General features: G+C 45.7%; 1 protein-coding gene across 1 annotated transcript in view; it reads left to right on the top strand.

The window, feature by feature from the left end:
* Positions 1-8,121, top strand: part of T265_11785 (hypothetical protein) — a gene marked incomplete at both ends in the record, with an annotated part of 9,077 nt that extends 956 nt beyond the window's left edge. Inside the window, 3 exons of the mRNA XM_009178545.1 lie at positions 877-1,425; positions 5,231-5,519; positions 6,936-8,121. Coding sequence (XP_009176809.1) covers positions 1,053-1,425; positions 5,231-5,519; positions 6,936-8,121 — 1,848 coding nt within the window. The remainder of the gene's footprint in view (positions 1-876; positions 1,426-5,230; positions 5,520-6,935) is intronic.
* Between the last annotated feature and the right edge of the window lie 3,566 nt (positions 8,122-11,687).

The following is an 11,687-nucleotide window of genomic DNA, read 5'->3' as shown; positions in this document are numbered from 1 at the left end:
GGTTGGCAGTCATATCTTGTAGTGTCTCCAACCAGGCACAGTGAGGATCACGCGGTCCCCATCCTGGAAGGCGAGTGGCACCGACAGCACCCAAGCGTTTCGTGATCTCCTTCATACTCCTCCGCCAAGTCAAGCGTTGGCCACCTCTGTGTTTACGCCACTCCGAATTGGGCATGGAAAACAGTACTCTCTTCGGCAAACGATGGTTCGGCATGCGTAAAACATGTCCCAACCAACGCAGCTTCTGGTGCTGGACACATTCTTCAATGGAAGTACCCGTTGTTGTTATATGGCCGTGGGAATCGTTGTGTTTCATTAGCAGAACTGAGGTATCTTCAACTGCTGTATAACCTTTGTACCCATTCCCTTCTTGCCAGAAGACTTTTGGTGTCTAACGTTTGAGCTTAAGGTACGGTCTTTTGGTTTTTCAACCTTCATGCGATTCCAAGAAAATCGAAGAAAAATCGAACTTAGCTATTTTACTACTACCATACGTTCTTCTACCTGCTTACTTTTGCTACCCAGGCAAAGATGGATGGTCATGGACCCAACTGTGAACAAAGTTCTTGCGTTCTTATTCGGCCTAACTTGTGGGAGCCGCTTGGTAATTTCGTTTACTTCACTTCGGCAAACGCCTCACCCCCAGTAGGCTGTTGAATGTGATCGTGGCCCCATCCCAACGTCCTTTTTGGACCTTATTGTCACTTTGTGGTCGTTAGCCGTCCTTGTAGCCCATCAATTTGATATTGTTACTTACGCCAATTTTCCTTTAACTTGTTTCCATCGTTTTTATCTCGTGGAACCCACTAACTTCTTATCTCAAGTGGTAGCCCTTCATCTTCCTAATTTTCTTTCTTTCTTACTTAATTTTAACAGGATTACCACTGGATTCAACTGGAACAGGTGATGCACGTGATAGCGTTTCTACTGCTGAAAGCAATCCAGCTGTGGTCCACGCGATAACCAATATTCTGGTTACTTTGTGCTGTGCGTCTAGCAACCTAACGCACAGCCTCCTAGCCAGCGATGGGCAGTTTGCTACCACATTGGCGATGCTACTTCAGCGCAGCGAAGACGAGTCCGTTGTGTTGAGCGTTTTACGTTTGGTCAACATACTATTGGTTCTGTTATATCAGAATCCAAATGAAACAGCCAAAAAGTCTCCACCTATGTCTGAAACATTGTGTGAAGTAACTCCAAAGGCGACATCTCTCACAACAGCTCTTCCTGAAACGCTGACCTCCAAGTTAGATGAGGTAGGCAGTGAAAAGGTTGAAAACGCTTCAGCGATTGGCGGTGAGCCGGAAGTAAATACAACTATTTCGACCAAGGTCGGTGAGACATCTGCGGCCACGTTACTGCTGCCAACCGATAGAGATGTCCTACATAGACCAATTATCGAAGCCATCAAACGTCAGGATTTGGGTGCGTTCATTATCCTCAGATGACTTTTTTGACTATCATTTTGGTTATTTCCGTGGAATTGGATCTTCAGATAAATCACGCGTTTGGAGTCGAGCGTACGTATATCTCGGCGCATTAATTCTGAACGGATATGCGGTCGATTTATTCCCAATTCTGACCTAGCTGCTCGTTTAGTGCCGAAGTGCTCGGGCTAGCCCTCATTTTATGACTGTGAATGCCGATGTTTGGATGTTTATCAACTGTTTTGTAATTTTCATTTTTTTGAAACAGTTCTACGTAACCGATGTCGGAGCCTTGTTCCAGTCTGGATAACTGAATTTGGTTGCTCAGTGGTTGCTGCTGGTGTGTTGTGCTCCTAAGGGTTTGTCCGGCTTCGTAATTATTGAATCTGAGTTTTGCTTTGTTGGGACATTATGGTTTTGGAGTTTTCGGGGGATCAGATTCACCTTCGCATACGCCTTGCTTGCTGTCATACTTTGGGGCCCCCGGAAAAAGTGCCACCTTTAAGACTTCCAATTTCCTTTACACGTGCCACCTTCTAAAAAGGGGAGACCAGCTTGCGCCTTGAAAACAAAGCGTATAAGCCAGTAAACCTGTCACATTATCAGTTTCCAGTTTGGGATCATAGAGAACACTACATTGGTATTTAGAGCTGCTGTTGGACAACTCAGTTGCATGTCAAGTTTTGTGTCTCCTGCAAGCTATTGCTCTCAGTGATGGTTACTTGAATCTTGATAAATACGGAATTGTCGTGCTCTGTTTCATGATATCTCCTAACTCTGTTCACCTCAGTCAATATTCCAACTATGTCACCATTTGACGAATCATACCGTGCGCACATCCAATTAGATTGTTACATATTATGGGCAACTACGTGGAAAAAGCTCACTGTGATTGGGTCTTACGGCTTCTGCAGTCATGAGGTAAAGACAATAATTGAATGTCTGTACAGTGTCGCACGAGCATCTATATGTTTGAAGACATCTCTCATATGATCGCAAGACCTTGCTGATGAGAAATATGGTTGAAGTTATTGGTAGGCTCACTGAATGTACGTGAGCAGACTTGTGAAGTGTGGCATTGGAACTGTCACTAACCCAGGAAGTGGGTTTCAGGCCTTATATGAGCAGACAAAAGTCCTTTTTATGTAGGCCATGTGGAAGACGACAGTAGAGCAGCACAAAATGACAGAACATATAAGGCACACAAACTTACCTGAAAAATTGTGAGGACAGCTCTGTTATAAAAAAGAATATCCTCGTCTTTGTGGAGGTTTCTCCAACTTATATTGGGGGAAAACTTTCGTATCTATTTAAGAGTCTGGAAGTACACACGCAGAGTTGAGAAGACGGACGCTCTGCATAGTCTTTCATACGGAGAGCAACAGCAGAATGACGTGACAACATGTTAGCTCGTTAAAGGGGAGGGGGTTAAATTGGTAGCTTTATTTTGGAGTAGGGGTGAAGCAGTGAAGCGTGGCTGGCAACATTGATGTTGCTGTCATTGATGATGATGATGATGACGGATGAAGTCTGGATGCTGATTGAGTGCGCTCACAAGAACATCATAGATGATGATGATGATGACGGATGAAGTCTGGATGCTGATTGAGTGCGCTCACAAGACAGAACATCATAGAATGCAAAGCGCCTTACTTTTCTAAGAGTAGAGGTAAGTAAGCTTAAAGACAAAAGCCTGGTTAAAACGAAACGATTATCCGAACACCGAAAATAATCATGACATTTACGCGGGCCGCTGGATTGTATTTAAAGAGGGGTACCTCAGACACGAGAACTGAATGAAGGTTGACCGCAAAAATCTACCAAGGGGTAATGAAAAATGTGACCAGGCTTCTCAATGTCTTAAATGTAGGGTCATGTGCGTTGCTGGAGCCTGGCTAAATTAGAGGTGCTAAGGTTATACGTATTTGGAGATGCCAGTGCATCGCCCTGGACTCGGGGGTGAGAGTGAAGTATGATCGACGTTATCTTTGACGTTCCTGAGCGGATGTGAGTGCGAGTCAGATAGAAGGGGTGTATAAGAGTCATTGCATTAAGTGAATGATGTACGTGTGAACTTGTTGACGAATGTGCAGTCAAGGTGTGAGATGGTGGATGGGTATAATGCCTTGATAACGCCTGAGAAACGAATGTGGGCGTAATGTGGATTGCAGTTTATAAGTTTGACTTCCTCAACGATTGGTCCATACTTTGAGGCACAGTCAAGTCTCTTCCGCAAAATGGGTTCTGGTATAGTTAGCCAGGTCGGTATAGATAGACCACAGGATGACCGATATCCAAACCGAAACATACGTTCTGGAATGGCATTTGGGGAAGCACAGAGAAGGGATCGTATATAGTAGAGGGCGTCCGACGGAGACGAATCCCAGTAACAGATGTGAAGGTCTTTCGTCTTAAGTCCGAGCTGGATCGCGCTTCAAAGTGTCTCGTTGAGATGTTCGACCTGCCCGTTCCCCTAGTGATCATAAGCAGTCGTTCGGCTGGTACAAACTCCTCTGTTATGTAGGAATGTGGACAGTTCGTCAGCCATTAATGAGGAGTCACAATCCAAATGTACATATGCAGGCATACCAAACAAAAATAGTCGTTAATTGACCCTTTTCACTTACGTCTAATCGCGATGTGATCTTTGTTGGGAGTTGGATCGCATACTGGGAGACGCCGTATTAGCAGAGGGCTTCGGTTGTTTCGGAAGCTGGTACTGCACAGAAGATCAGTACATAACTCCAGAAGACGTTCGCCCTTGTCCGTGCGTCTCGATTTCAAACCTAGACGACCACCTAATTAAGCCTCAGCAGCGCTGTCTAACCGCTGGCGCATTCGTTCCCGGCGGCCATAACAATATCTGAGCTCTTGACCTTCCACAACAAGGTGGTCAAAGTGCCTTTGAGTGTCTCATGGCCCTAGTCGGTTGGGTCGTAAGCAGATGAACAGGCAGCGGTAATCTGTGAGTTTACGCAATACTCTCTGGCGTTGTCGAACGATACATACAGTAAGAAACATCTCTTCAACCCTGCTTCAAGAGAGATTGCGCCCTCCCTGAAGTTCTCGTTGAACAATAATACTATTCTGGGGAGGGTACAGGAGGCCTCTATTGAAAATTCCCCAACCGACTCACGTAATATTACCTGTGATTTCAGCATAGTTTGTAACCAAAGCAAACCACATCTATATCCATCACCGTCCGAGCCCTCAACTTAGCAAGACCACTCAAAAGTAGGTTGTTAATCTGAAACACCGGAATCGCTGAAGGAGCCAATCTAAGAAGTCGTGCATGTCTCCAGGTCGGTCATGGATCGACTTTTGGACGTCAGTGACCGTGGTATTCCCCTTGTCCACTTTGGAACTCTGCGGTCTGACAGGCTGTGACCCTCCCTGAAGCGACTCTCACCGACGTGAACACAATCTCTTGTTAAAACCACCCCATCAGGCCTGGAGTTAGAATTGCCATAGTCGTCCGAACCGAGCTCTCCAGAATGCAAACTCGACTGGATGATGGTGAGGGCCAATTCACAGCCCGGAATTTCGAGGTAGTTAACCGGTACTGTGTGCCGCGACTTCCAGTCCTGTTTAAGACACGCGAGATTACAACCTGCTAATCAACGTACACGGCCTCCTTTGCAAGACGGATGAAGTGGCCTTGTTTACAACTCATCAACCTGATCTTTACGACATCTCTGAAAGAGGATAGACTACCATCTTTGTCCCTTCAGAATCAGGGGTATGCCTTTTTGCAACTAAAGATGTCTCAAGTTATCGAACATAGCCCAAATCTGTCACACTAGAATCAGAACCGATACAACTCTCAAAATATGTAAGACGCGCTTTAAATTCGATTGCCTTCCCTGCATTGCAAGTGGCGCGTCCCGTGACTGCCTTCCAGGCATACGACCTTACACTTTGTGCGTGCAAAGAGCATGCCAAAGGACGGGATGACTTTGGTCAGTTCATCTTTGAAGACGAGGACAATGTTACCCGGCTGTTCCAAATTCGACACGGCTTTCGTCAGCTGCTATCTAAACACCTGGATTTTGAAGGCGTAGTGCTCGCCCCGTCATCTCGTCGATTGCGAAAGTAAATAGGAATGGGGAGATGGGACGTTCATGACGGGTACCACTTTGTGTACGAAAGTTTTGCAGAGCTCCCGCATACTGTCACATGTCACGTCTGATAATACAAACTCCCGGGATATTCTATGCTGACCAAGCGTGTCAAAGTGAACAAACTGGTCAAGTGAGTCGAACGCGCCTTGGAAATATGTGAGCGAGGAGACCTATCCGCTGAGTCGAAGCTCCCTTAGAAGTTGAAGGAAACCACTACCGTCAGTGGGCTCTATACATGATGCTGCTGAACAACTTGACATGACGTGGAGACTTAGCCAGCGCACCCGGTGCCTGCCCGAAATCCTTCCTGGAATTAGAGTCTTGTGCGATGAAGTCATTGGCCGCGTTACAGCTGTGGTAAGGTTTCTCTGAACGATCATTTTGAGTAGTTTTGAATACAGTGTTTACTGGCCTCAGTTCGGTTGGATGCATTTTTGCTCCCAAATTACTTCAAACAGCCTCGTTAGGACAAAACATGTATTCGTTGACGTCTCTGAATAATGCTGATGGAAGTCTGTTTGATCCTGTGGCCTGACCACGTTTTGAGATAGAAAGGTCCATTCGCAAGCTGAGGGATGGTCTACAAAAGCAAGCCGCTGCCGGTTAGACTTTACCCGTTGGCTCAACCTAATTATGGGTGATCCTGTGAAGTATGTCTGTCGCAGTGTCCATGCTCTCTTCATCGACTGTCCGTCAATGTCTCAGATGTCAGTGAAGCTAGGATACAGTAAGCCATTCCATGTATACTTCGGTTTCACGTGCACACCCAACCCATCTCTGTGTGGTCAAATGCTGTTTCTGGACGTGATCTGGGACCTAGGACGATTGGAGACTATTTTTTATCATTACTGTAGATTTTTTTCGTATTCGCATCACTAGTCAGTATTTGTTTTGGATTTTGATGCCCCTTTTTACAAAGAAGTCAAATGGGGATTTCGATGAGGGTACTCAGAAAAACTAAATCGGAGCAGAAATTTACCCTAACTGACATCAAACGTTGGTAATGTCACCGAGTAATGCTAGTTTCTGCTTTGAATCAGGGACTATTTTGTTGTGAAGATAGGGATCGCTGGAGGTTCTCACGATTTTCGGTACACTTTTCGGTGTTTCGAGACACTGGTGTTTGATAATTTACTTTAACTACCATGTCAGGAACTGCTAGGCAGATTTTCGGCGGTTTTGTGGACTTATTACACTTGTGATAAGTTTTTGCGTTCTCTCAATAACTGCGCCGACCTTGCTTTCTCCGTTTTCCTTTTTTTGGATCCTTTATTCCGTTGCACGTACTCGATCTTTGCGTTGGGATGAGGCTATAATAGTTGTTTCGGGTTGTTTGTACTACCGCACCCATCCGTTCGCTTTACTGTTCTTTTCATCCACTCTTCAGGAACCTCACTTACCGGCAGTTTCATCTGAATTGTCACTTTCGAGCCCTGCGTGTTGTTTCTGTCCCTCCGTTTGCCGAGTCCATCACTGAAGGGGACATCGTCTGGAAAAAGGCTGTCGGCGATCGCGTGGACTCGGATGAAGTGGTCGCAGAAATAGAAACGGACAAAACTAATGTTCCTGTTCACGCCCCTTGTGCCGGGATCATCAAGGAGCTTCTCGTAGATGATGGTGGAAAGGTTGTTGCAGGCCAAGAAGTACTCAAAATTGAAGAAGGGGCTGTTGCCTCCGCTGCCGCTGATACTGCACCTCCTGCCTCAATGACATCACCATCATCGCCGCCGCCGCCACCACCCTCGCCACCGAAAGCTCCCGTGGTAGAAACAACTGTAGGTGATAAAAAGGAATCGCCAAAGGCTCCGCAACCCCCTTCTACAAAGGTGCCCACACAGACTAAGCTTACACAAGCAGCACCCTCTACTGGTGAACGTGGTGAGCAACGTGTCAAGATGAGCCGCATGCGGCTTCGCATAGCCCAGCGTCTAAAGGATGCACAGAATACTTGCGCCATGCTTACAACGTTCAACGAGATTGATATGACGAATATGATTGAATTACGCCGTCAATATAAGGATGTGTTCGAAAAACGTCACGGAATCAAACTGGGCATTATGTCAACGTTTGCGAAGGCATCTGCTGTCGCGTTGCAGGATCAGCCTGTTGTGAACGCGGTCATTGATGGTGGGGATATAATCTATCGCGACTACATTGATATCAGTATTGCAGTAGCTACCCCTAAGGGCTTGGTAGTGCCTGTTTTGCACAATGTCGAGAAGATGAGCTACTATGACATAGAACGTGAAATTGTCGAACTTGGCAAACGCGCCAGAGACGGTACCTTAGCCGTGGAGGATATGGACGGAGGGACGTTTACCATCAGTAATGGCGGCGTCTATGGTTCTTTATTCGGAACTCCCATCATCAACCCTCCACAATCGGCCATACTAGGTATGTATGGAGTTTTTGACCGTCCCGTGGCCAAGGATGGACAGGTTGTAGTCCGACCCATGATGTACGCAGCGTTAACATACGACCATCGCCTGATTGATGGACGCGAGGCAGTTACCTTCCTTCGAAAAATAAAGCAGTTTGTGGAAGACCCACGTACTTTTTTCCTCCAAATTTAATACCTCAGTCTTCAACGACCTCCCTTAGGTGCGAATTCAACGAGAACTTTGTGGTCCTAGTAGAGATACTGTTGAGCAGTAGCGGTGCCATTCTCTTTACTATTTTGTGCATGTAATTGGCCCTTGTTCAGCCTGGTCCCATTCGTTGCAGTTGTTTGTCACCCTTGAAGAACAACAAGTCCTTTTTGTACGAATACAGTACATGTCCCGCTGTAGCCTTTTACACGTCTGCTGCGGCACCATTGCTCATTTTCGTTATAGCAACATTGAAAGATTTTGTGTACATGTGTCGGTTTTACGATCTTACCTTTCAGGTGCAAAAACAATGTGATGTGGCATTTCTGTGACACGGTAGCGTGTTTCTTTTTCGAATCTCTCTTCTTTCAGTACCAACACGTTTTCACATACAGAGCATTCAGGAATCCTCACAGTGGACTGTATGCTTGAAGCAGGGTTTGATGTGTTGTGAATTCAGTAGTTTCTATTATCAGTCGTTGTTCGAAGGAATGTCTGGGCTATTAGGGAACTTTTTTCTCAGCTGTACACACTGGATTGTGTTCTCTTCAGACCATAGCAAGCAATACTAATCCCATTACGATTCCGTTTTTCTGTGTTGAATGGCTATCCTAGTACCCAATGGAAGTGTGGGAACGTAAATGCACTCCGGTACTCCTACCCTGCACGTCAGCTATGGGAAAAATTAGCAGCCGATGTGAGTCATGAAGATCCCGGTCAGGGAATGATGCTCAAAACCTTGAACTTTATCGAACTGTTTGGTTAGATAGCAGCATTACCTTTTAGTATTCGTCGGATGGAATTCACTATCACATCGTTTCAAACTTGTTTTCTAGGAATAACTGACCTGCAGTTTAGCCTATTTGGCTTTCTTTTTTTTAAGAAAACGGTTTACTTGCAATTAGTTCACCATGTTATTTAGTTTAACGGTGAGCACAATCTTTAAGAATCAAATGAGCTAACGTCTCTGAGCTAGAAACCTATCGTTTCACGCGTCCTTTATAGTTGTCTATCACTCCACGGTCCTTGCTCCGCCCTAGTCATTTTCCATATAAGAGTGAACATGACTGATCAGGCCAGAGCAGCGACTGACGTTTACCAAGCTGACTGTTAGTGAAATGGTTAAGTATGCGTCATTGTTCCGCCATTTGTACCGATGCTTAGGTTGCGCTGTCGGTAATTAGGTTTGTTTGCTTATCAAACAGTATATTATGGGCGTGGGACCACAGATGTAAAGATGCAGGTGCTCCTAACTTCACGTTTAGGCCCTATTCCTGTAACGGTTGGCTGTGTTCATTTGTCCGTCAACTGAGTCGACGCCTTGCAACTCTTGGGAGCGCATCTCTTGTCTTGCTGAAGGGTAGTGCAACTCTGTATCGGTCCCCTGGCTTCCTGCTCCGCCCACTATGGTATATCAAAAGGTACGGTAGCTCTACACAGCCTTTATGGAGACAAGGGAAAATTATTACAACTGTATTTATAGGGTAATCACAGGGTGTTCCACAAGGTCGTGCTAGAATCTCCGTGAGGGGGCGAGAATCGTCGGGTCAAAGATGCTCGATCCGGATTAGCTGGCATTCTGACCAATCAGAGCATGCCTTCGTTTGGTCCGTGTCCTGCACGTGACACACTCCAAATGAGATGTTCGGTTATTAGGGACGGCTGGCCTCCGGACAACACCCAGATTGATAGGCGAAATTTGTAGATCACCTTTTGTCGGTTTGACTAATCAGACCTTCCACATGACACCGACTGTTAATAAGTGGTGCAAATGCAAACCCAACAGGCTAAACGGAGGAGGTGGTTTGTTTTGACACCGACTGTTAATAAGTGGTGCAAATACAAACCCAACAGGCTAAACGGAGGTGATTTTTTCAACTGGTTAACGGGCTTTTTACTCTTGTTTATGCCGACTCGGTCAAGCGGCATCGAAAACTAATAGACACGAACCGCCTATCTTTATCATTCGCTGTTTTCCGATGCTAATTGGCTTGGGGTCATGATTTGGTTTTGTTCACTGTCCTGCGTTATCAGAATCATTTGGTGAGATAAAATAGCAAATGAAATAGTCCGAACTGTGCCAAATGTTTGCCAACGTCAACCAGATGCCACCGTCAATTCGGTTGGATAGCTTCAAAGGTCTCGGGGCATAGAAGCCACAAATGTGAATTCAGCTTCAATGAAGCATGCGGTGATCAGGAAATTTCACATGTCACCACCATAACCGCGACGTCATTAGCCAGGTACTTCCAAATCCTTTTGGTTCCATGGGGCAGGTCGTACTGCTACAGGTTGTTATGATCCTTCCCTCGGATAACCAGGTGATTTTCACGTATGTACATTTCCTACCTTCCATATCAGGAAATTATTCTTTGTGATTAGTAGGTCGCTGTATATCTGGTCACCGTATTATCCAATTGACTGTAGTAGGAAGCCGTAAATTCAGCTGAGGCAACTCGTGAGTAACAAGCAGGTCTTAAGCAAAAATTTTCCACTTGCAATCCAGCTCCGATCTGAATGACTCCTGGCAACCAAACAGCCTCGCCATGCTTAAATGGCGAAAGTAAAGTGCCTCGATCAATTAGCGGGCTACATTTTCTAATCTGTTTATTATCCCTAGCCTAGTCCGAATTCGTCTTCTGAATACATCTATGAACAATTTGTCCCGCAATCTTAGATTACGAGGTGAAATTTATCACCGCGGAAACCCAGCTCACCATCGATTTCCACGTGAGGTAAATACTCTGTATCGACACGTTCACAGAAATCCCAGTAACTGCAAATCAATGGTAGTTTGAGAAGAGGTAGTAGTTTCCAATTGAAATTACATCCTGTGAGCGAAGCCAATCTATACTGAAAAGCCGAGAATCACTGTACAGCTGTTTCATCCCTACTTGGAATCATCAATGGGACACATCACGAAACCTGCGACGTTCCGGCTAGTAGCCGAACGGTTGAGTGTTCGGCCACGAGCCACTGAACAGCCAGACTGTCAGATTTTCCCAGTGCAAACTACGCCTATCAGACGTTCTTCTCAATGAGGGTTGTAATGCTACAGTGAATAATGTACCCATAGGACGTTCACTCATCATCATCGACAGCATAACATCGGTGTTCAGCGCCGGTGCTTCGCTTCCGTACTTCTGGGTATCGTGATTATACGTGGGCTGGAATACTGTCACGGCACCCAGACGTAGACGGGTCATCGACCAAAGCCTTTGACTCAAAAGTCAGACTACAAGGCATTACAAGTCCATTACCATTTTTAAAGAACATGTAAACGCGCATGTCCCAAGGAGACTATTGGTCCCAGCTCTACCGATAGACCAACCTGGTATGAGAGATTGTGTGAGTATCATCCGGATACCCCTCAGTATACCTCGATGGGTCACAAATAAACGCAAGCCGTCACATCACAGTAAGGTCCATTCGCTTCGTGACGGAGGTGCACTAAGAAAAATTTGCTCAACACTAGGCTGAACAGTTCGAACTACTCAATTAGGAGCAACACTGTGAATACTTTCTAATGGCGAGACGAAGTTAAGCAAATT

Source organism: Opisthorchis viverrini (genome assembly GCF_000715545.1).
Source record: "Opisthorchis viverrini unplaced genomic scaffold opera_v5_579, whole genome shotgun sequence".
NCBI lineage: Eukaryota > Metazoa > Platyhelminthes > Trematoda > Opisthorchiida > Opisthorchiidae > Opisthorchis > Opisthorchis viverrini.
Note: the sequence above shows the minus strand (reverse complement) of the source record. Positions and strands in the feature narration are given on the sequence as shown.